This window comes from Amaranthus tricolor, chromosome 3, assembly GCF_026212465.1.
Source record: "Amaranthus tricolor cultivar Red isolate AtriRed21 chromosome 3, ASM2621246v1, whole genome shotgun sequence".
NCBI classification, from domain to species: domain Eukaryota; kingdom Viridiplantae; phylum Streptophyta; class Magnoliopsida; order Caryophyllales; family Amaranthaceae; genus Amaranthus; species Amaranthus tricolor.
This window is the reverse complement of record NC_080049.1, coordinates 32,760,492-32,784,960: the sequence shown is the minus strand read 5'-3', so window position 1 is coordinate 32,784,960 and position 24,469 is coordinate 32,760,492. Positions and strand designations below refer to the sequence as shown.

The following is a 24,469-nucleotide window of genomic DNA, read 5'->3' as shown; positions in this document are numbered from 1 at the left end:
TACCTTGTCATCACAGTCTAAAGCAACTATGGGTCATTCATCCTTGTTGCTTTCAAAGACTTTAAAGGACTTTACCACATTGAATTTAAGACACAATGCTACTTGTGTCTGAATTGGGACTTTCACTTAAATTTACATAAACAGATCTCAATTAATGCTTGTTCAATTGACACCTTACTTATGGTTAATAAACCAATTAGAACATACATAATCAAAAATTATGACCCCTTTAACAATAAATCCTTACAGTAGGCTATGCCTATGAGCAATTTGTCCTGATCTTATCGTTATACACTTAATTATAACTTCTACCCAAAATCGTTGCGCAATCTTATGAATTTCCACCAATGTTATTGGCTTTGGCAACAAGATTATCTCAAACATGAGATTTTTTAATTAATTTGCTTCATTCACTGCTTAAGCAAGCACTATGAATTTTGCGAACATAGGGGAATTTGCTATGCACGTTCGTTTCTTGGAAGCCCATAAAATGGCACCTCCCCCATAAACAAACACCCAACCACTAGTTGAAGAATTTTTCTATTCATTAGTGATCCAACTAGCATCAAAATAACCATCCAAAACAGGAGGTTCACCACTATAAGTTATACCATAATGCATGGTACTCTTTTACTCGTCATAACATACATCAAATGTCCAACAACCTAATGATGGTTGTCCTTGCAACGGGTGCATATGTATCGAAGGGACCGATACCCTGCTTTTGTCTAAAGATTTGTGCCACTAAACGGGCCTTGAACTTATCAATAGTTCATCAATCTTCATTTTCTAGATTGCATTACTAGAACTCAATGAGTCACTTTTCGCATTTTAATAAATATGCAACACTAAAAGCAATTTTATTCTAGTATATTTGACCAAAAAACATATTCATCAAATTTCTTAGTGCGCATTTTTTCTTAAAAATAACTTTTTATCAAACATCTCAAACAAGAGATAATTTAATCTCTAACATTCAATCACAAATAGAAATGACAATTCTTTATGATTCAATTCAAAATTGAATTTCATACATATAATTATGTATAACTTGAGAAAATTTCTTACATTATTACAAACTAGTAATAATAAATAAATTAAACATTATGGAATTTATTTGCCATAATATACATTTTATGCTTAAGGCATAAAATATATTATCATACCACTTGATAATTCACATGTCTTAAAGGACACAATTTTATAAGTAGATACTTATAAATAGTAATTACTTTATAGTCATTAAAATAAATTAACTTGTCACATATAATTTATGAATAAATTATACACCATGTATTTACTTATAGCCATACTATCAAAAAAGTAATGACAAATATCACGTTGAAACTAAAGATGGGTAGTATACATTATCATAGTACTATCTAAATAAATAGAATTTTAAAAATTATCCACGGTAAAATAAATAAATACTGCATAGGTAAAACATGATTTGATATTGACGTTAAATATAAACTCCTCGATAAATTTTCTATAATTTAGTTTAGTTTAATTCGAACTTTAAAAGATCATCCACTAATTCGGACTGTCGGTGATTATTCATGGAGACTGTAGATTGGCCTCACGGACCAACACAAGTCTTTCCAGCGCACTTTGGCCTCACTCGTGCACGTCCGGAAAAACTTCCAAGAAGGTCACTCATCTTAAGATTGCTTTCCACCAAGCACGCTTAGCTGTGAAGTTCTTAGCAAATGGACTCCTATGAAAAAAAATACACCTTATTGATAAGAATAGTCTATCAATTCATTTTCAAGCTAAAACTGAGGTATTACAATTTAACAAAGATCTCTAAACAAACACATGTTGAACATGAGTATGTGGACTTGCCAGCCTAATTCACACAGGTCAAGGAAGGCATATTTTATACAACCTTATCACCAATTTGACTACCAACAGAACAGACCAAACACTTTGCAAAGTTACACGCCGTTTATTTTTGGGCTCTAGGAGTAAAAAATAAAAGGGTCTTTAAAAATTTAAAGCATAATAAATAATATGATATTCGTTTTGTTTTGTAATGTTGATATTTAACTATTTTATATAAAAATCCTAATAACTCATACTCTTACATAATTTTTTTATTAGTTTCATTTACTTTTGGGTTACTATTTATAATTTTTAATTAAGGATAATTAGAGATATTAAAGGTTAAAATATTGCCTCGCTAGATAAGAAAAAAATAAATGGGACTAATAAGTTGAATAAGAATATATATTAGTTAAAAAAAATTATACTTAAATTAATTTAATTTAATATTTCTTTAGCCCTTACAAAATCTGAAGCCCTGGACGATAGCTTACTTTGCCCTTACTAATTGACAGCCATGATAAGTCAGGATCAAAATAAGTATATAGTAAATCTTATAGGAGAGATTAACATGAAAAATATAAAAAAACCCATAAACGCAATAATACAAAAAACACTTATTTTTATATGTGACAGTTTCATATTTAGATTAATAATATAGACATGAGCTTCTTATTTTGAGCACAGTGTGAACAAGATACGTTCTCAAAATACTTCTAGTAGTTACACACACGGAATATCTTCACCTAATTACAAGTTAATTCCATTCCTGTCTAAAAAAATACTCAGTGTGAGCATTCATCAAAAACTGAACAAAAAACCAAACAATTTCTCAAAAGAGAGAGAAAGATTGTTTTTATTAAAATAACAAACAAAAAGAAGACTTTTATAATTTGTTTGTTTAGAATTAGATTGAGAGATTTAAGGTGCTTGGTGACTTCCAGGCACTCTCTAAAGACTTTCCTCTTTATCCTTTTGTTTCTCTTCCTTTTTTAAAATAACTACTAGTAATATCCCTATTAATCATGTGCTAATTGAAATTTGAAATTATTTTATTTATTTTCTTCTTTCTAGGAAATTTAAGAAATACCCATTTAAGATTTAAGAAAAGAGAGATTTAGGAGTAATTCCCTGTTTTGATTCCTGTTTCTTGTTTTATATATTCCTTTCACACTCAAATTTGGGAAATTTTTGATTATATTAGTTAATAGGTCTGTGATTCCTTCCATTTTGGGTGGTGGTAGTGGTGTTATTGGGTTGATACTATGGGCAATTGCTTGGGTTCTTCTGCACAAGTAGACACTTTCAATTCTAATCCTACTTCTGGTATGATCTTTATTTTGATTAGTTATGGCTTTTCTATTAATGGGTTTTTATGTAATTATGTTAAAGTTAGAATCTTTGATTGTTTTTAGTAATTTTTTGTGTGACATTAATTGTTTTATGAATTTTAATTGGCTTCTGTAGATGTGTTTTTACATGGGTGATTATGGAATGTCTGGAAAAAAATGTTTGATTGACATATTTTGGATTTTTTTTCTTGAAAAAAAAGTAATTTTTGGTGAAATGGTACTATATTAATTTTGGATTAAATTTAATTGGCCAGATTCAAGAAGATAGTTGTAGTTTTCTCATCTGATCTTCTTTCAATTTTAATTAATCTTCTTCATTTGAAAGTTCTCATAGAAATCTTATACTCTGAGATGGTATTCACTTTTTGTGAATTATGGATGATTGTTTCTGGTCTCGTTGACTATTTTGATTTCCTAGAGTTTCACGTATTTTGCACCCCAATAGTCTCTCCATTTCTGTTTTTTTTTCTCCATACAAATTGTTCAATTATACTTTTTTATTGATTCGGGGTAGTTTAGAGAATTTCTACCAGCACTCGTGAAAGAAAATTAAACCTTAGTGTATGTGGTGAGAATCGAATTCTGTCACAAAGGTAGAAGGGAAAGCCGTCAACGAACTCAAGATTCTCAATTGTTCAATTTTCCTTAAAAGAACTTCAAGTATAATATGATACCATATATAATGTTGGAGATAATAATGCTTGAAAATTTAGAAGTTTCACAATAGAAGTCAAAACTATATGAACAAGAATTAGAGGGAGTAGTTGTTTGATGCTTTAAAGCATGTTTTCTATATCCAATTTGGACTAAAATCATTTGGTCAAAAGTATTTCTAATTGAATATTAAAGTTTTGTTGGTGTTTCCACTGATTCACTGAATTGGGGCATCAATTCCTTTTGAATAATTTATGAGGTTATCGCGACACACTACTGACTCTGTTGGATTATCTTTTAGGTTTCCCCTCAAAGAGAATGTATGTTATAGCCTTGTCTTTTGTATTGGTTTGATTATGTGGAGGATGATCAGCGTTTTCATTGTTGTTGAACAATTCGTCAATAAGTTGCTTCAATACTTTAAGTTGGCTTTTCAGCTTATTAAACACCATTTACCAAGTCAGTATACTATTTTGTTGTTTGACCACATTAGTACAATAAAGGCATATGAAAAAGATTAGCCAGTTGCTGGTAGCCGTTTAAGCAAACGAAGTTAGTGATGATTGAAGGTGTAACTTCATAGTTACTGAATTCTGTTTTAAGGTTTGGCTACCAATCTGCATAAACTTTATAAGGTGTAGTATATGTGATCCAGATTTTGGACTTAAGAGAAATTCTTGTTTTAAGTCGGTGATAACATAACACCGATGCCTACTTAACTTGATAACTTTCAATGTTAGTATTGTATGTCTGTATCAATGTAACATAATTCGCTTGCTAATTCAGTTTTTGAATTCGCGATTCGCGATTCGGAAAGAGATTAGCGAAAAACGTGACACTAGTCTGTATCAATAAGTATTGTTAGAGTAAAAAAAGCTAATTTCTTAAGTATGTATCAAATGTGCGCAAATTATCTTTGATCTCTTAATTCATCATTATGGTTCAAACTACCTTAAACATATTTTTGCTTACCTGCATAAAAGCTTAAAATTTCTTCGTTATCAGCTTCAGGAGTATCAAAAGTTGCCAGCGTTGGAAAGATAGGCCACTCCTCAAATTTGTCTAATCCAACTGTCTCAAGCTCAAGCGTCAAAAGTAGCAATCTTAGTCTTCCTACTCCAAGATCTGAAGATGAAATTTTGTCATCTTCTGGTTTGAAGGCCTTTTCCTTTAATGATCTTAGGACTGCCACCAGAAACTTTCGTCCTGATAGTCTTATCGGAGAAGGTGGCTTTGGTTATGTTTACAAGGGGTGGATTGACGAGAATACACTTTCTCCGTCAAGACCCGGATCCGGAATGGTTGTTGCCGTTAAGAGACTTAAACCTGAAGGTTTTCAGGGCCACAAGGAGTGGCTGGTAAGTGCTCCCCGGCCTTCTCTATGTGTTCACTTTTTATTGAGATTCGGCCTTAGCCTGTTTACTAATAGTCGAATTGTTGCAGACAGAAGTAAACTATCTCGGCCAACTACATCATCCCAACTTAGTGAAGCTTATTGGATACTGTCTTGAAGGTGAAAATCGACTTTTAGTATACGAGTTCATGCCCAAGGGAAGCCTTGAGAATCATTTATTCAGACGTAAGTAGCTTACATGAATTTTTTAAATTATTTTGTTTATTTAGTGATAAATTGAACAGCCTTGAAAATGAACTTGTATATGTTGGTATTGCAATCCCCTTAAAATTGACTTGGTTGCATACTTTGTTCTATATTATTTCGGCAGTTTAGAGTATTCATCTCGCATTTATTTTTGAGTTTATACATGTGTGTTGAATTTGAATGCATTTGTGGCATTAAAATCTAGCAAACGCTGTAAATCTTTCAGATTTTTTTTTTCATTTAAGATCAACAATCTACCTGATTTTTTTGTTCTGTATCTTATTTGACGTTACCGTTGGAGGTTGGTTGGGCTATATTTTGGTCCTGCGATTTTGGTATAGTTTTTTTTTTTTTTTTTTTTTTTTTTTTTATCATGTTGCCATTTATTTTGAAAACCGGGGGACTTAAAAAGAGGGCGAGGAAAGTGCTGGAGTGAAAAACAATATAAAGGATTTACACTTGATTTTTGTGATGGTAAAAAGTGAAATGAATGAAGAATAAGAATTCACGTGGACGACAACTGGAAATGATGCATTGGTTCACGTAGCCGAGCCCAATATTTTAGGATTAAGCCTTTAGCATTATTATTGTTGTGTTTGTTCTGGATCAATTATGTTACCATCTAATTTGCGTATCTGTTTTGCTGCGTTTGATTTTTCATTATTTTACAAAAATAATTTCTTGCAGGGGGGCCGCAACCTGTCTCCTGGGCAACAAGGATTAAAGTTGCAATTGGTGCAGCCAAAGGACTCTCTTTCCTGCATGACGCTGAATCACAAGTCATCTATCGTGATTTCAAGGCTTCCAATATCTTGCTAGATGCAGTACGTTTGGAGTTCAGCTTCTAGACATAGTGTTGTCTCCTTCGATGCCTTGCAGTTTCCTGATACCTCTTCTCATGCTTGCAGGAGTTTAATTCCAAGCTATCCGATTTTGGTTTGGCAAAGGCAGGGCCCACAGGCGATCGTACTCATGTGTCAACTCAGGTCATGGGCACTCAGGGCTATGCAGCACCAGAGTATGTAGCTACAGGTACAGCAATTGCCTATATGATCACATTGTCATTTCTTTATTGTCTATATGTCAAATTTTTTAAGTTATCCGGACTACGTCTTTGCGACTTTGGACAACTTGCCCCTTGTGAGCTCTTTGTTAACGATCAATTTTAATTTAAATTTTGGTGTTTGATGATTGTGAAATGGCCAAATGGGGATCTATTTTGAGATTACTACTTCTAGCTGTTAAATGTCTCGTAAGGACAAAAATAGTACTCCCTCGTGTCCGAAAGTTTGTCATTATTTCATTAAAGGAGACATAAACTTGAACATGTTTTTACATGGATATATATGAGTTGAAATATATCCATGTGGGGTATTGTTGGTTTCATCTTAATGTATAGAGTTTTAAAATAACTTTTTTTAATTTTCTATAAAACGTATTTATAAATATTGAGGCTTGAATATGTGCTTTGAAAACTGTGCAAAAAGTAAATGGAACAATTTTTTATAAACTGAGCTAGTAGATTAGCGTATTAAAGTAGGGAAAGATGGGATACAAAAGAATGTTGGTGTTGGGTTGTACAATTTATATATATTTAGCTCGATACTAATTAATCAACAATTTTTGCCAGGTCGCCTTTCAGCTAAGAGTGATGTCTATAGTTACGGGGTTGTATTACTAGAACTATTAACTGGACGACGTGCACTTGACAAATCAAGAGTTATCGTAGAGCAGAGCCTGGTAGACTGGGCAAAACCATATTTGGGAGACCGAAGAAAGGTATTCAGAATAATGGATACCAAACTGGAAGGCCAATATCCCCAAAAAGCCGCATTCACAGTTGCTACACTTGCTTTACAGTGTCTTAATCCCGAACCGAGATCAAGGCCTAAAATGTCCGAGGTATTGGAGGAACTCGAGAAGCTGCAAGACCATAAAAACTCTAATAAAAGCTCCCATGGAGGCTTAAAGAGCGTATCGAGCCCCATGAGATCTCCAATAAGAAACCACCATATACCAATGCATTTGACTCCCTCGGCATCCCCATTGTCATCTCACAGGCAATCTCCTCGTGTTCGTTGACTACAGAGAGCCTTTTTCAATGTTTGTCGATGTATCCTCAGCTTGTGAAATCTATTGCTTAATGTATATAATGGTAGTGCATCCCCAGTCGAAAATGGCCCTGTGGCTTCAACCTTAGCTAGGCAAGAAGTATAATTACCGTGCCCTGTCCGTTTTTCTCTGAAATCGATCTCGAGAAGTGAAGTGAATGTAGAAGTATTGTGTTATTAATATAAATAATTTTTAGGGTGTGAAGATCAAGTTTTTGGGATGTGGTGATTATTTTTGTTGCTTGTATCTGTAAAATATGCCCTTTTTAGAGCTTACAATGCTCTTAGAATGCATCTGTTGTATCATTAATTAATCATCTCTTAGGTGTATTATTTTATTTGTGAACAAGTTTATGCATTGTTTTCATTTTACACATGCATTACAGAAAAACTTTAAATTAGAAGTAATTGTATAAATATTCGATTAAGGATGGCGCACATATTGTGAATGATGAATGCTCTATATCAGGATGAGAATCCATGCGGGCGTAGTCGGATTTTATATCGTTCCAAATGATCTTCCTTCTTGTACTGCAGGATGGTCCTGCAATTGATCTTACATGCAAGCCAATTAGCCAAAAACGTGAGACCAAAAACTTTAAACTTGGGGAAAACTTGAGGTTTCATTGTTGCATTCTTGGTGTTCTTTGAAAATCAATACTGCAACGTCGTAATGCTGTTGTCTATGCATGCTCATTGCATTATTCATGCACTTGGACTAGATTTTTCATGGTTCTCTTACCCTTAAATATTATCATATGTGCCAAAGAGTTCCCCCAAACGCTTCAGTAGGAACAAGAAGTTCGTCCTAATGAAGACATGATGTTTCAAAGTCGTGTTCCTAATATCTTATGAGTTGCAATTCTGCAGTTATTCTCTTTACCCTTGTCGCATTTTTACATATAGCTGAGCTTAATTCTGCATGGTTTTCTTACCCTTGAACATTATCAAATGAGCCCAGGAGTTCCCCCAAACACTTCAGTAGGAATACAAAGTTTTTCCTAATGAAGTGCTCGGAGGAACTCTTAGGAACATTTGATGTATTTAGGTAAGTAACTAATAATGCATTAAACTACATCCTTGATCATCATAATTCACACAATCAAATGAGTTCGGGAGTTCCCCCAAACGCTTCAGTAAGACAAAAAATTTCGTTCTTAATGAAGTGCTCGGAGGAACTCTAGGAAACATCTGATACTTCCAGTTACTAAAATTACTAGCTAATGCTTGCTGATAAAGGGATATATGTTGGTATTGCTATATATAGCAAGCAAATTCAGGTACTGAGTATTGGTGTGTATGTAAAGTTTAATGCATAGAACCTAGACGTGTTTGTGGGCTAGGTTAGACATACTCATTCTTAGAGTAACATACTTCCTCCGTTTCAAATTAGTCGCAATATTGACAAAACTGGCACTATTCATTTATCACTCTTAATTTGTGATTAGTTTTTAATCTATAGGTTAAAATATAGTCAAGTGACATCTTATTTGATTCGTCTCATTCCAAAGATTATTAATATCAAATTTTTATAATTTTTTATTATTCATAATTAGAGATATTAAGGATTAAATTAGTGTATTAAACTGCGTAAAAAAGCAAATATTACAGCTAAATTGAAACTGAAAAAGTATAACATATCTACTCTATTAGGTGGTGAACATACCATATTCTATGACTTATATGTCTTTTTCATTTTTATTACTTATAATTTAAATGTAAAGTTCTCTCAAAGGTTGAAGTTTTTTCATTTTCTTTCACATGGTCTTTATAACACATGCTTCAAAAATTGCTTTTTTCTGTCTGACTATACTCTTCTATCGTTTTAGTCTCTACTCTTCTATCGTTTTAGTCTCTTTGGTGAAATTTGCTACATTTTCTTACCTAACTATGACTTTATACGCTATATTAAAATTTAGTCCACGCATATAATAAGTTTTTATCTCATTCACGCGTCTTATATATTTCTTTTTTTCTTATTAAAATCAAACAATAAAATTAATAAAGTCACTAAGACTATTATATTTTAAGAATTTCAAATATTTGTTTTATTTCAGCATAAAGATTACTCTCTTTATTGCTCTCAATTTGTATTATTTTTATTTTGAGTTATTCTATGATTTTGATACTAGTAAGTTTCAACTTTTAAGCATTCTATTCATACATAAATTCTTGAGCAATATGATCCTCATGATCTGAGAATCTTAGTTGTGCTTATAGCTTTGAAGTCTGAACCTGGCTGCAACTATGCACTAAATTAAGTGTATGCCTTTACTTTTACAGTTTTATGTACCATTACATTTTTCCAACTCTTTTTTGTATGAATCACAGTGTTGGCCTTAGGAATGGGAGGGCTCGCCGGCTTGGTGAGAATCGAACCTATAATCTTATTTGAATAAATGGTACTTACTCCTTAATCGGCAAATTTCGATTATGTTTTTATGTGTTTGTTTGCTCATTTTCTACTTCAAAGCTATGAAATCTTGCTCTGTAATTGTGGATGTTTATAAACAAAATGTTGTGAAATTTGTAGCAATTTATTTAGGCCACAAGGCACTGGCTTTCATAAGATTTGAGTACATTATATATTATCATCCGACGCTTCATGTCTTTCAAAAGTACTTATTTTGCCCACTTTAAAACATTTTGAGCTCTTATGCTAGTTGAAGGCTGGGCCTTCTGTTCTCATTTGTTCTCCATTAGAAGATAAAAATTAACTACATTCACTACTCTCTCAAATGTAGAAAATTTTGTTAGAATTTAGAAAACACGCGTAAACAATCCAAAGGAGGTTTACTATTAAAATAAATTGATTATAATAGATGTTATTCATCAAGTTTATTAATTTAAGGCCTTTAACCAGTAGCAAGATTACATGCCCTGTCATAAAGGTTTAATAACAAAATAAGCTCTGATACCATGTTAAAATTTAGAAACTGTGTTTGAACAATCCAAATAAGGATGAGAAGAGATAACCCACATTCTACCCAAATAAGGTTCACAATTAAAATCAAATTGGTAGTAATAGAAGTTACTCCTGAAGATTATAAAGTGACATATCCTCTTCTCTTTCTTTAATGACAAACAACTCATATATAAATAATAATGAACACTTTAACGAAATATCATTTAATATAGTACAGTGTTGATTTTTGAATTGCGATTTTCCAACCATAAAATAGTCTATTTAGATATTCATAGCTCATATCACACTATATCCATCGTATCGAGCCGTATAGCTGGCGCGGTTCATATGCGTTTGAAGTTGTAGCCATAGTTGTTCTTGCTAAATTTGCTCAAGCACTCCTAGCAAACACTAATAGCCCATTTGGTAGTAGTTATTTTAATAGAAAATTTTCTTAACAAGTTAATTTTTTTCACAAAATTTATCCCAATGCATTATCATTTTTTTCGCAAAATTGATTTTAATGTGTTATCATACGAAAATGTGGTATTAGATAAAAAAGTTATAAACAAACAAACTTTTTTATGATCAAAGTTTCATTACCATGACAATAACATGATACATTTCATGAAAATTTACACTACAAAGGTCAACAACGAAGCCGTAATATTATTTAAATTATTATTATATTATACAGCTTAATAAATAGTAATACTAGGAGTATTACTTATTTAGTTTTCAAAGACTGAAAACTCGAATATAGCTAGCAAGACATTTGATTGAGTAATGAGTAGCATCTAGCAATAAAGATTAGGGCCGGGAGAAACACCAAATTGGCTACAATACTGCTGATAATATCTCACACGAGCATTAACAGCAGGGGAATTACCACCATTACATTCGATTCCATTTACAGCCCGAATGGTGGCCCCGAATCCTTGGCCCGAGACAATGAGATTGTGGCAATTGTTCATCCAAAACCAGAAGGCTGTCTTAAAGGATAAAACAGGATCGTTTGCAACTCTTTCTGGTGAATTTATACCATCGAAATTAAGACTTTTACCAGCTGCTCCGTAGTTATAGTTCCATGTTAGTTGAATTGGTCCTCGTCCGTAGTATTGCTTATTCGGGTTGCATGGCCATTGTGCGCTTGCTTCACAATATGTTGATTTTGCAATCTCTTCTATGTAGCAAAAATCTACAAGTAATTTCTATTCATTAGTTTGTTGTATATAGTTTTCTTTGAAAATTTACATACAAAAATAATGTCAAATTAAGCTAGATTTATTGTGAATATCAGCATATTAATGAGGAAAAACGAAATACACACACTTCATAAGCCAAGGAGATCTATACCATCTCAAAACCATATAACAATGGGAGGAAGGTCTCCAATACCTTATAAAGTGTGCACACCATCTTTTGATTTGTCGGTGTGGGATTAATAATCCCAACAAATAATATTCAAATTCGTAATTCGATTTGCATATGCAATAATATTAGCGGTCTGTTCGGTTGTTGTTCAATGCATGGTAATAATTAGGATGAGTTAATCTGTTAATTTTTATTAAATGCTCCCGCCCATTCACTTCATATGTTTACATTGATAAGGAGCAAACAAAATCTTAAATTCACTATATTTCAAATTATAGATTAAGTGATTGGTGAATAGTACACGCAAAATCACAGATGGAATATATAAAATGAATACGAATATTATGTCATTCTAATGGTAGTATTGTTTTCTTAAACAATTTTTTAAAATTTTCAATAGTTTAATGCCACATTATTAAATTGTAATGAAAAATTTTAAGCTAAGTAAGTTAAAAAGGATTAGAATAGAACAAGCATAATTATAAACTTTGTCAAACATTTTTCTAATGATAATATATTTTGATCAGTCTAATAAGGGTAAGGGCGGCCTGTGCCCCAAGCCCATCCAAATATATTAGAAAAACATGCTTTAATAGTTAGGGGCCCATATATTAATGTATATTTAATAGTTATTAAGGACCTATGATTAATAATTTGCCCAAGCCTCTCAAATCTCAAAGTCATCCCAAATATAACTAAGTACTACATTTTCATAAACCATTTAAAACCAACAATCAAACATCATAAATGTCTACTTGTGACCGATTTTTGAACAAAAATTAGAATTGCAAATGTATGATTGAACGACAGCACTTACGTCCAGTTTCATGAGTGACATGGGCAAAAAAAGCAGCAACTTCACGCTTGGTAACATCAGAAGAGCCTCCCTTACCAAACTGAGGATAGGAATTCAAGGCATTCAAGAAAGCAGACCTTGTGTAGAAGTTGGTACCCGCACAGCCAGATCCTCCTTGATTTTTAATCCCATTAAAGAAGGCATCAGTCACTAAACTTGGGACTGAAACTGTAGTAGTGCCGCCCCCAGTAGGGGTGGGTGTAGATGAATAACAAGGTCCTTGTTTGCATCCTTCACCGCAGTAGGCAGCTGTGTTTCCGCAGTACCCGAATTTGCTACAGCAAAAACCAGCAGCACACCCACAATTTTGGCCCGTTACTAAGGTGCTTGAAAGACAAGCAACCATTATGAGCACCACTGAAACTTGTAGTTGTAGGGTTGAAGGCATTTTAGGATGAGGAGTTGTTTGGAAGTGGGGATTATGCGGAAACAAGACTGCTAAAAGGCGGATTTATATAGAGAATTTTGGGTTAATTCAGTGGTTGAGAGATTTTCTTTTATTTTTGTGTGATAATAGGGGTTGTCGGTTGCATTTTCGCTATGTAGGACAATAATTTTTGTCCTCCGATTCTTAGCTAGTTGTAGAAGTATTCATTAGAATTACCGAGTCAGGTGTTTCAGATCGGTTCAAGAGTGGGTCTTGTGTCGATGTTTATATGATTGTAAATTTATTTTTATGTCGGATTAAATCGGGTCAGTTATAAGATGAAGTGAATATCAGATCGTTGAAATACTCATAGCTAGTTGTCTAGTTGCCTTCTAATTGTGAAAGTGTTGGTGGATCGTCCGATCCAGCAAATCTACTAGAAGATCTAAGATTTCCCTACGATCTCTCAAAACATGGAGTTGTAATCATATGCTTGTAGGTTTCGATTTTTGTTTATTTTGATGCAAAACTAAAAATTTTTATTAGTAATTTTTGACACTTTTCTCATTAAATAAAAACTAAACAATTTTTTTTTTCAATATCGATTCAAACCAAATTTTTATTGAATATAATCAAAACAACTGAATTATGCTTCGAAAAGTCAATTAAAATCGTAAAAGAAAAAAATTAAAAGTTCAATCATTATCAAGAGAAAATCAAATGCAAGTCACTTAATAATAACATTAGAGTAACGAAATGTTGTTGTTATTGACACATGTTCTTATTCATAACCATTCAAAATTCAGTTCCGTCGTTTTTTTTGGTTTTTCTACTGAAAATCAAATGCGAACAAAAATCCAATATACTTTCAATCTAAAATAAACTGAGTTAGAATAAAGCCAAACTTAATTATTAATTTGATTTGATTTGATTTGATTTTTGATTATCTTCAAATAACTAATTAATTGATACATACACCCCTAATTAGTGATTTTGATCTATTTGACAACGTCTAGCTTGTACTACATCCGTTCTAAAATACTTGTTACATAAGTATTATTGATAATATTTGTTATTCAAACTTATTTTATACATTGCGATTGATGTGTAAGAAAAAAATATAGTCAAGTGAATTCTTGTAAAATCGTTTACTCGCGTTATTAGTCACGTATTGTCACAACATTAAATTTTTATGATTGAACTCAAGATATAAATAATCAAAATTAACATATTGAATTGCATAATAAAATAAAATGTAGCTAATATAATAAAACAATAACATTTAGTGATTAGGAAATTTCAATTTAATGAATGTTAATTGGAACTGTGAAATTTCTAACATATTTTCATTCCAACTGTGTTTATTTTATTTTAAATTTAAGCCCAATTTATACCATATTAGCACAATTTATTTTTTAAGTTATCTAGTTCTTTATTGAGGTCGTTTAATTGTGAGACGACTTCAGTTGAGTCACCCAAACTATTTAAAAAATTTGCGTCCTATACAAGTATGAACAAATTTTATTGTTTTTTTAATGTTTTTTATATTAATGGACCTTGTGTATGGACTCGTCTCAAAAAAGACGATCTCATAAAAAAATTGTTTTTAATTAATTATTTTTTGGTACAATCTAGAAGATACAACAAATTCCTTGGGCATTCGTCATCTCTAATTCCTTAGTAGCGTCACACACTTATTTTGATTTTGCTATATTTTACTTCCTTTATTTTACAATTTGATTATGTTTTTTTTCTTAGTTTTTATATTTATATTTATATTTATATGTATACATTATACATTTAGAAAAAACTAGCAAAATTTCACATAAATATATATATAAACTTCTTTATATCCATAAAAAAGTCATGTTAAAGCATTCTTAATTCATGTACGGAATATAATTCTAAACATAACCAACAATATGAGATAAATGGACCAGGACTATATTTATATTTTTTATACTGGTTTCACATTTTCTGATCTTTTTATGATTCACATTCATTCATTCCAGAGGTGTTTATTTGGATTATCATTCAAGTCAATTTAGCTTCAGGTGATACGAATTGGTTCAAAATCGAGTCTTGTATTTATATTAGTTTTTACATGGTTTTAATTCATTTTGAAGTCGAATTAAAATCGGATTTAATTATAAGGTCGAATAAATACCAGATCGTTAAATTTAATTTGTATAGTTTTATTTCATTCTATCAATCACATTCACATGTTTTTTCCCACAACTTTTTTATCTTGTTAATTCTTCCACTAGAAATTAAGAAAATAATATAATTCTTTTAATTATAGCAAAATCAAAAAAAATAAGATTTCATTTTTAGCATGCGTTAAAATGGAAATTTATATAAAACAAAAATATCTTTAACTCTACTTCATAGTTTACACAGAGAAAATCTTAGTAAATAACGGTTATTTGTGAGGTTAATAAATAACCTTTGTGTGGTAGGATGTGATAGGGTGAAAATTTTGTTATTTTAATTTATCTTTTTTGATTTTTTTATTTTAATATTATTCTTTTTGTCTTTTTGTAGTGATTTATAAATAATAGTTATTGATTGAAAATTTTTGGTTAATTCATATAGCATTTATTGCCGATTGGATTAAATGTAATTGGTTAGCAGACATTAATTTGACATTAAGTGGCTTCAACGTAATTGGTTCACTGTTTGAAATTTCTTCACTCGTAGCCCATTACGTTATCTTAATTGGTTCACTGTTTGAAATTTCTTCACTCGTAGCCCATTACGTTATCTTACCTGTAGTCTAGTACGTCATATTTTCACGAGAACAAATACATACTCTGTAGTCCTATGTATATCATTAACATTACTAAGTAATACTCTCTACGTTTCTTTTTGTTTATCCACTTTATTTTTTTTTATGTATTTTAATGTAAATTTTGAGTCTCAATATTTCACAGTACGCATAACAAAAAATTATAAAAATTATATATTAAAATTCTTTGCATCAAGATGAATCTAACAAAATTACACATGAATATATTTTGTCTTGAATATATATTTTAAAACTCAAATTTAAATTTCTCCCTTATAAAGTGAAAAAACTTAAAGTGGACAAACAAAAAAAAAGGGAGAAAGTAGTACAATTTGACTAAAAATGCTTATAAAAAAGCATCATAAAAACCTGCCCTATTAATTTTTAATATTGACCCAACCTATTAAAAATTTAACCCTTTTAAAAAATTAACGAGACTTTTAGTGAGGCAGCAACTTATTAAGCATCTCTAATCAATATTAAAACCTTATTAGAACACATACACACATACACATACACATACACATACACACTAAACCTTTAAGAATGGATATGGGTCATGTCTAGATAGACACAGATCTAAACCCTATTTTTATTATCAGACCCATATCAAGACTCAAGTCTATGATCGGGTCTAAAACTTATATTTTCTGAAAAATATAAAATTTTTTATTATGCAATTTTAGTTCATTTGTATAAAACTAATTAATTATATTTAATTAATAAGAATTTTCTAATAACTTAAATTAATTGAGAGACTTATAAATATTAGAAAAAATTAAAAAAACCTTATATGATATTTTTGTTTTTAAAAGACTACTACTTGACGAAATCCATCAATTGACCGTAAAATGAGACGTTGACTTTACATGTGAGCACTGAGCACGTGACTTCGTTAAATATAGCTCTCTCCATTGTCTTTCTTATTTCCCCTTCAATTTCCTAATTTCCCCCTATACACTGCATATATACACTGCTAGGCAGTGGACATTTCATTTCATTCATTTGTTTCTTTTTCTTTTCTTTCTTTTTATTGTAGTTTCATTAATCACTTCACTTATACCATTGTGGGAGAGATTCTAAATGGAACTTAACATAAGTAATTATAATAGAACAAGGAAGATATCAATATACAAGTAACCAAAATGTAATTAGAAAATGGTAAATAAAAGAAAAGATTATTTAGAATCAGATTAGAGAAAAAAATGGATATATTCCCTTAAGAGTCAAGATATAGAAGGTCAAGATTATTTTCTTTTCTTTTTCATTCAAAAATCAATAGGGAATGTTGCTGGCCTTTCGAACTGAAACTCCGATGGTAACGATTGGCGGGGAGTAGAATAGACCGGGCGACGCAGCACGAGGCTGATGTTGCTGGCCAGAAAATCTGCTGTTGTTCGCCATAAAACCAGGGAAGATGAAGGACTAATGTTCTTTCGAAAAAAAATCAAGGAATGAAAATGATTGCAGTTGGGCTTCGAAATTAAGAGGGATTGACGGGGATAAGAGCTTGAACAATTAAAAGAGGTGAGGGAGCTTGTTTTCGTTTTTCAGACCAAATATAGGGTTTTGGGGAAAGAGAATTGAAGGAGAAGATGAATAGTGGTATGCGAGGCAACATTGATTTTAAAAGAAAGAAATAAAAGAAAACATATTAAAGATAATTAAAGAAATTGTTGTTTTAATTACCCTAAGGTCCAAAATAATTCTATTCTTAATATTTACATTAAATTTCCCAATTTTAAAAATATAAATTCCTCAAACTAAAAATGAAATTGTTACTTTAGTGAGTTTAATCTATGTCACATGTCTCTCACATGCAAGTCAACACCCCACTTGACGGTCAACTGACGGTTTTCGTCAAGTGTTAGCATTTTGAAAACAAAAATATCATATATAAGGTAATTTTTTGCAAAAAAAAATTAGATTAGGTTGTTTTTTGCAAAAAAGTGCTATAAATTAGACATTTTTTTTGTAATTTTCTCGAAATATTATATGAAGTTTTCCTACATTTAAGTTCTTGCAAGGAAATATTAATTAGTTATTTCGATTTTAAAGTACAAATAAAACAATTATATTTCAAATTACATTCGCCGACAAAGTTCCAAATTAAACAAAAAATATACATAAAACTCGAACCTAGACCCTAAGATCATGGATCCAAACCCTTAAATTAGAATTGGATCGGGTCTACCATTAGGTTCTAAGATTCATGTCCATCTTTACTTCAATACTCCAAATTATATAATGCCATATTTGACAACGATGATTTTATTTGAAAATTTGAAATTGGCTTAAATTTATTGTTTTGACAAATCAAAAATTTTTAAATTTGAATTTGGATAAAATTCCACCATTATACTACTACTACTTAAAATTGACAATTTGAAAATGACTATCTAAACCTTGTCATTCTTAAATTCTTTATTATGATTTCATAATTGAAATCGATAATTTAAATTGAAATACTTATTTCCAAACATTACATAATAGAATTATACATAACATATTTTAAAGTTTGAATTAGTTTAAGTTGACCGTTGAAGCCATCAGATAATTTATAAAGGCCTTATAAAGGCCTCAGATATTATAGATACTCTATCAAAGTGCACAACAACTTTAAGTACACAATTTATTTTCCATTCAAACAACCTACGGTTACAGGTTATCATTATGGGTTATGACTTAATGACTTATGACCCTTTCATAGACTGATAATAAGTAGAATAGCAAGCCATTTGATTGACTTGCAATAAAGATTAGGGCCGGGAGAAACACCAAATTGGCTACAATACTGCTGATAATATCTCACACGAGCATTAACAGCAGGGGAATTACCACCATTACATTCGATTCCATTTACAGCCCGAATGGTGGCCCCGAATCCTTGGCCCGAGACAATGAGATTGTGGCAATTGTTCATCCAAAACCAGAAGGCTGTCTTAAAGGATAAAACAGGATCGTTTGCAACTCTTTCTGGTGAATTTATACCATCGAAATTAAGACTTTTACCAGCTGCTCCGTAGTTATAGTTCCATGTTAGTTGAATTGGTCCTCGTCCGTAGTATTGCTTATTCGGGTTGCATGGCCATTGTGCGCTTGCTTCACAATATGTTGATTTTGCAATCTCTTCTATGTAGCAAAAATCTACAAGTAATTTCTATTCATTAGTTTGTTGTATATGTGATTAAGACATACGTCCAGTTTCATGAGTAACATGAGCAAAGAAAGCAGCAACTTCACGCTTAGTAACGTCAGAGGATCCACCCGTACCAAAATTAGAATAAGCATTGAGGGCACTCAAGAAAGCCGACCTTGTGTAGAATTTTGTACCTGCACATCCCGAACCTCCTTGGCTTTTAATATCATTAATAAAAGCATCAGTCACCAAACTTGGGACTGAAACAGTACTACCGCTCCCACTTGGGGATGGTGTAGACGAATAACAATGCCCTTGTTGGCATCCTGCCCCGCAGTAGAGTGCTGTGGTTCCGCAATATCCATATTGGCTACAGCAATAACCAGCACCACACCCACAATTTTGAGCCATTACTAGGGTGCTTGATATACAAGCAACCATTATGACCAACAATGAAATTGGTTTAAGTTGAGACATGTTAGAATCAAGAGTAGTTTTTTTGGAAGTACTAATTGATTGTAGGAAACAAGACATGTAAAAATTGGGTTTATATAGAAATTTTGTTTAAGAGGTAGGTAGATGTTTTACGGGGAGTTTAGTGTTCGTTCCTAGTTGCCTACTACGCAGGAATATAGTATGTTACAACTTATAAGTGGATCGTCCACCATTATCCACTAGAATATCTAAGGTGTACTACTTTTAAAAAACATGCATGGACTTAGCTCGTATATAATTGTAATTAATGACATGGTCTTATATAGAATATAATGGGTGTACGGATCAATAGACATAAACACGGGTTATGCCATATTGGTCGTAAGCGATGTTGCCCTATGCTTGATCTTGGACGAGTTTTGTGTCATATTGTATTCTCCCATAGACCCATGGCATGGAATGATAATATGTTGATCCAACGTGTCGTGGTGATCATTGAGTTATTCTTTATTTAATTTAGTAACTTTGAAAATAATTAATTAATTTTAAATAACTTTGGTATTTCAGATAATCGATTGAATTTGCATGACGAACTTATAAAATTTAAATTAGTATTTTTATTTGGTGTGACAATATCGAAAATTACAAGATACAAAGAAATTTATTTTATTTTGGCACTTTAAAAGCTTATTATAGCACTTTCACTAGGTATTTTTATGTAAAGTAGAAATTTATTGTTTATTTAGTTGTATAATCTAAAATACTACTCCTTTGACTATTTTTTATTTTATAGAATACTAACATATCGTTGCTATGTGTCTCTTGAATTTGTTCCCTTTGACAAATTTTTGTGACAGTTTTTCTTATTATCAATTGAGGTAAATTTTAAGAGACAGAGAAAATAATAATATATCTTAGATGTGAATTAAATATGAAAAATATATTTTTTATACACTAAACTAAACGATTGTGATTATAGCTATTTAGAGACCAATTTATATAATACAACAATTCAAACAAATAAGCACAAGGGCTTTAGAATTTTTGAGACCACCATAAACCCATCATAACTATACTAAGCCAGTCAAATATAGAAGCTATCAAGCTATTATATAGTCTCATTGGACATTCATTATTTACAATTGCTCAATGGCATCACACTCTCTTATCTTTGTTTCTTATTAATTGAAATTTTAACTTATCTTCTCATTCATAAAAGTATTGTGTTAATTAAACATAGCAATCAAACTCTATTTATAAGTTGTAACATGGGCTATAGCCTAATTCTTTATAGGGATAATAAAATAATATGTCGCTTTTATTCCTCTAATTTTAAGAGGTCTCGATTAAATATAAATTTAATAAGCTTTCATATTTAATATATATAAAAAATAAAGGTTATTTATTTTTTTAAAATATTTTTTTAAAAAATTAGACAAATAACTGAAAATATAAATTTATAAATTTAATCTTTAATAATCTGATATGCATATTACATACAATATAAGTAGGATATTCAAAATGACTTCCCTCGATTAAGACATTATGGTCTACCAATATCACAATCTTCATAAATTAATTCTACAATTCCTGGATGCCATGGCTCATGGGTTGGGGGCCGGGGGGGGGGGGGGGGGGTGGTGGGGGACCGCTGGACCTGAGTTAAGTGATCGTAAGAAGTTCTTAACAAAGAGCTATGTCTCTATCTCAATGCAACATATCTTTTATACAGTTCTTCCATTGAAAACTTATTTATATAATAATTTTAGACACAAAAAAAAAAAGGGAGGGAAAGGAAAGAGAGGAGAAATGGGAGGGAAATAGCTCTTATTTGTATAGGAGAGAATAGAAGGGAAAAAAAGAAAGATGAGAGTTAAACTTTTAAATCTTTTCAACTTTAGAGAGATTAGAATCTTAACAAAAGTATCCATTAAATTTTTTCAATTTCCTCGTCTCCAAATCTCTTCCCTCTTATTTTACTATTTAAATAAGAGATTTTTTCTCCCTCTGAGTTCCTCCTTTTCCTTTTCCTAATTTTCTATCTATAAAGTATACAGCCAAAAGTATTCTTGTCTTAAATTACTGATGTCTTCTTAGTTTACCTTTTAGTGTCCTTAACCTCTTACTTTTATCGTTTTCTTTCTATTAGTTTTTTGTTTTCTTTTGTAGTGGTTATACTTTTATTTAGTGTCCTTAAATAAATATCTATGAACAATCCAAATTGATTGTTCATCCTAATGGGTTCTTAAGTAATGGGCCTTAATATACTTGTTTTTTATTCCACATTTTTACATTTTAAAGGTAGTTAAGTCTATAAATCAACTAAAAGTCTAATATGGGTTCAAATAAATTACAAATAGATCTAAAATAACTGTAAAATAAAATATAAGCTAAATTATGGATCGGATCTTGGGTGAATTTTGGTCGAAACCGAGTCTATAACTACTCTACAATAAAGTTGGATCTGAAAATCTAAGACTCAAATTCAAATCCATTAATATTAAGTTAGGACTAAAAATGCAAGCCGTCACCAAAGCATAATTTCTTCCTTAATATACATACTACTCTTGATCATTCAAATAAAAAAAAAAATTATCAAGCAGTAATTAAAAACTAAAGCCATAATACCATACTAATTGATTATATAAGCTTTTGATTAATTGCTTGTTAAATCATACACTTATCTATGTGACACCCCCAATAAGCCATTCCTCTTAAAACCAGATATTGCTGCTTACATTTGATCATTGTTTGCCATATACCCACCAAATGATCAAATGTAAGCAGCAATATGAAACACCAAAATAAAATCCATCAGAGCATAACCAGTTAATGATGGGCGAAATACCCACCAAAATTTTCATCTAATGATCATCCATTATCATTCCTGATATTTTATGTGTCCTACACAAGATGACTTGGCAAAAGAAAAGAAACGGACCCTTATATATTATAATTATCATTATAAATATAGGCTCATCATATACTTCTTAATTGATAAAAGAATTAACCTGATAAAAAATGCATGCTCAGTTGAGGACTTGAGGTATTGGTCTAGAGTAAAGTTAAATTTTTACAAACATTGTTTTACGTCATACATGACAACATTGCTGAGTTGAGATATTCAATTCATTTCTAATTATGAATCCTAGATAAATATTTGCATAGTGCCATAATATGTAACCATGATTTATTTTTATTTTACTATTTGGTGAGCATTTTGCTCACTATTGGCATAGCTCTCATATTATATACAAATATAAAGGACAATTTTAATTTAAGAGATTTACCTAACCTTTTGGCACAAATTACAGCCGTTGGATAAGAAATTTCCAACCTTCCCAACTCATTTAAAACTTGATGAACTACAGAAACAATCATTTGTGGCGAGCAAGAGATCATCTGCATCCCAAGGTTCACAGTATGGAGAGTAATTCATACAGAGATGAGCCTCAGGATGCAGATTATCCATTTCTAGCCATACTTTTATTTCTTTGAAGAAGAACTACAGAAGAGCAAAGCATATGTATAATCATCAGTACTAGTAGAGCTGTATTAATGATTTTTGGTAGTACTCAACAAACCAGATATGTTGTTGGTTTATTAGTATAAGTGACTATATCTATATATACTAGTCTAATTTGTACTGACCGAAATGCAAAATTACTTTCACTAAACATTCTATTACCCCATCGATTGTAATTGGCTCCCACTTTGGCATAATTTGGGGTTGAATACACGCAACTTTTATTTAAGTTATTTGTGAATAATTCTTGGTAACAAAAATCATTAGCAACTTCACGTAAATAAAAAGTGTATATTATTGAGTTGTTTTGATTTACAACTTAAACTTTTGGTTGAGTTGGTTCTTTGACATGATATCAGAATCCAACGTGACAAGAGCTCATGGGTTCGAATCTCAACCACCCCTCATTTAAAGTGGAATATAGAGCGTCAGGTATGAAGATGGTCTGTGTTGCATCCACACTTTAACCCAAAAGGCTCTCGTGTGAGGGGGCGTGTCAGAGTATATAACATATCCTTGGGCTTCAACCATAAACTTAAGCTTTTGGTTTAGTTGATTTCTTGACAGTAATAGATTATACAATATACATCTATAGTTATCAGTTTAAATTTTTAGTTGAGTTAAAAACATTATAAATAATTTGAACCCTTGATAATAAGGCATAATTGTAAACTTAGTTTGAAATGCTGATGAGAGTGAAAAAGTAAGACGCACAAAGTGTAGATGCTAAAGAGCTGAGTTTCTGATCAGTCTTTCAGAAGACAAGGATATTCTAGAGCATTTCTAGTGGGATACTAATTTAGAAAAACTCGAACAGGAAGTTTACATGTAATGAGATACTAACAGCATCATCTTTAAGCTTTACCAATCAATTGTGAGGAATCTAATCATTTGTACTATATTGTTTATCTTCTCTTTGAAGGACACTCGAATTTTTCAATCAGACAATGACTGTAATTCATGTTCAAAAGACTGTAACACTTGTGTTCTTTATAGGATTACATGGCTCTTTTCCTGATCACTAACAACATTTCGTTACCTCAATGCCAGTAATTAAATAACCTTGTTTAGGTGGGATTTGAAGACGGATATAGACAATCTTAATCTAATATTCTTGCAACAAGAAAGTGATTGTTTGATTGATCGATGATCGGCAACATACTGCAAATATCTACAACTTTACGTAAATAATATGCATATGATGTATTGATATATCTTTACCTACAACAATCACCACCGTCAAATATTCAATTTCCTTCTGATGATGTATATTTTTTCTGTTTTCTAATAAAAAATTGCATAAGTTGTACATCAAATTTTGTATGACACAGTTTCATCATAAGATGAGTCCATATAATTAGCCTATTCTGTAATTTATAACTTTATATTATACGTGATCACTTTAAGATTATAAGTAATCACTCTAAAACTATAAAAAGTAATCACCTTAAAATTCGTTAACATCACTTAAATCCAACATAAATATATACTAAATAAGTTGGTTAGCGTATTATGTTCTACGCAACCAAAATTCTTAA

General features: G+C 31.3%; 3 protein-coding genes across 3 annotated transcripts; 1 reads left to right on the top strand and 2 right to left on the bottom strand.

Moving 5' to 3' along the window:
- Positions 1-2,567: 2,567 nt before the first annotated feature.
- LOC130809051 (probable serine/threonine-protein kinase PBL3) lies at positions 2,568-8,492 on the top strand. The gene is made up of 6 exons (XM_057674658.1): positions 2,568-3,150; positions 4,836-5,188; positions 5,274-5,409; positions 6,118-6,254; positions 6,339-6,462; positions 7,061-8,492. The coding sequence occupies exons 1-6, from the start codon at positions 3,090-3,092 to the stop codon at positions 7,510-7,512; spliced, it is 1,263 nt and encodes a 420-aa protein (XP_057530641.1). The 5' UTR covers positions 2,568-3,089; the 3' UTR covers positions 7,513-8,492.
- A 2,601-nt stretch (positions 8,493-11,093) lies between these two features.
- LOC130809049 (endochitinase A-like) lies at positions 11,094-13,530 on the bottom strand. The gene is made up of 2 exons (XM_057674657.1): positions 12,638-13,530; positions 11,094-11,644 (listed from the first exon to the last, which is right to left on the bottom strand). Exons 1-2 carry the CDS (start codon positions 13,062-13,064, stop codon positions 11,244-11,246), a joined length of 828 nt encoding a protein of 275 aa, XP_057530640.1. The 5' UTR covers positions 13,065-13,530; the 3' UTR covers positions 11,094-11,243.
- A 4,990-nt stretch (positions 13,531-18,520) lies between these two features.
- Positions 18,521-19,462, bottom strand: LOC130809048 (chitinase 4-like). The gene is made up of 2 exons (XM_057674656.1): positions 19,030-19,462; positions 18,521-18,978 (listed from the first exon to the last, which is right to left on the bottom strand). Exons 1-2 carry the CDS (start codon positions 19,445-19,447, stop codon positions 18,536-18,538), a joined length of 861 nt encoding a protein of 286 aa, XP_057530639.1. The 5' UTR covers positions 19,448-19,462; the 3' UTR covers positions 18,521-18,535.
- Positions 19,463-24,469: the final 5,007 nt, after the last annotated feature.

What these genes read in the sequence shown, in the direction of transcription:
- LOC130809051 (XM_057674658.1), top strand. Translation starts at nt 3,090, where the DNA reads ATGGGCAATTGCTTGGGTTCTTCTGCACAAGTAGACACTTTCAATTCT. An exon ending in TGAGAATCATTTATTCAGAC is followed by an intron (nt 5,410 to 6,117) that starts GTAAGTAGCTTA and finishes AATTTCTTGCAG; the next exon opens with GGGGGCCGCAACCTGTCTCC. An exon ending in ACCAGAGTATGTAGCTACAG is followed by an intron (nt 6,463 to 7,060) that starts GTACAGCAATTG and finishes AATTTTTGCCAG; the next exon opens with GTCGCCTTTCAGCTAAGAGT.
- LOC130809049 (XM_057674657.1), bottom strand. Translation starts at nt 13,064, where the DNA reads ATGCCTTCAACCCTACAACTACAAGTTTCAGTGGTGCTCATAATGGTT. An exon ending in TGTCACTCATGAAACTGGAC is followed by an intron (nt 11,645 to 12,637) that starts GTAAGTGCTGTC and finishes AATTACTTGTAG; the next exon opens with ATTTTTGCTACATAGAAGAG.
- LOC130809048 (XM_057674656.1), bottom strand. Translation starts at nt 19,447, where the DNA reads ATGTCTCAACTTAAACCAATTTCATTGTTGGTCATAATGGTTGCTTGT. An exon ending in TGTTACTCATGAAACTGGAC is followed by an intron (nt 18,979 to 19,029) that starts GTATGTCTTAAT and finishes AATTACTTGTAG; the next exon opens with ATTTTTGCTACATAGAAGAG.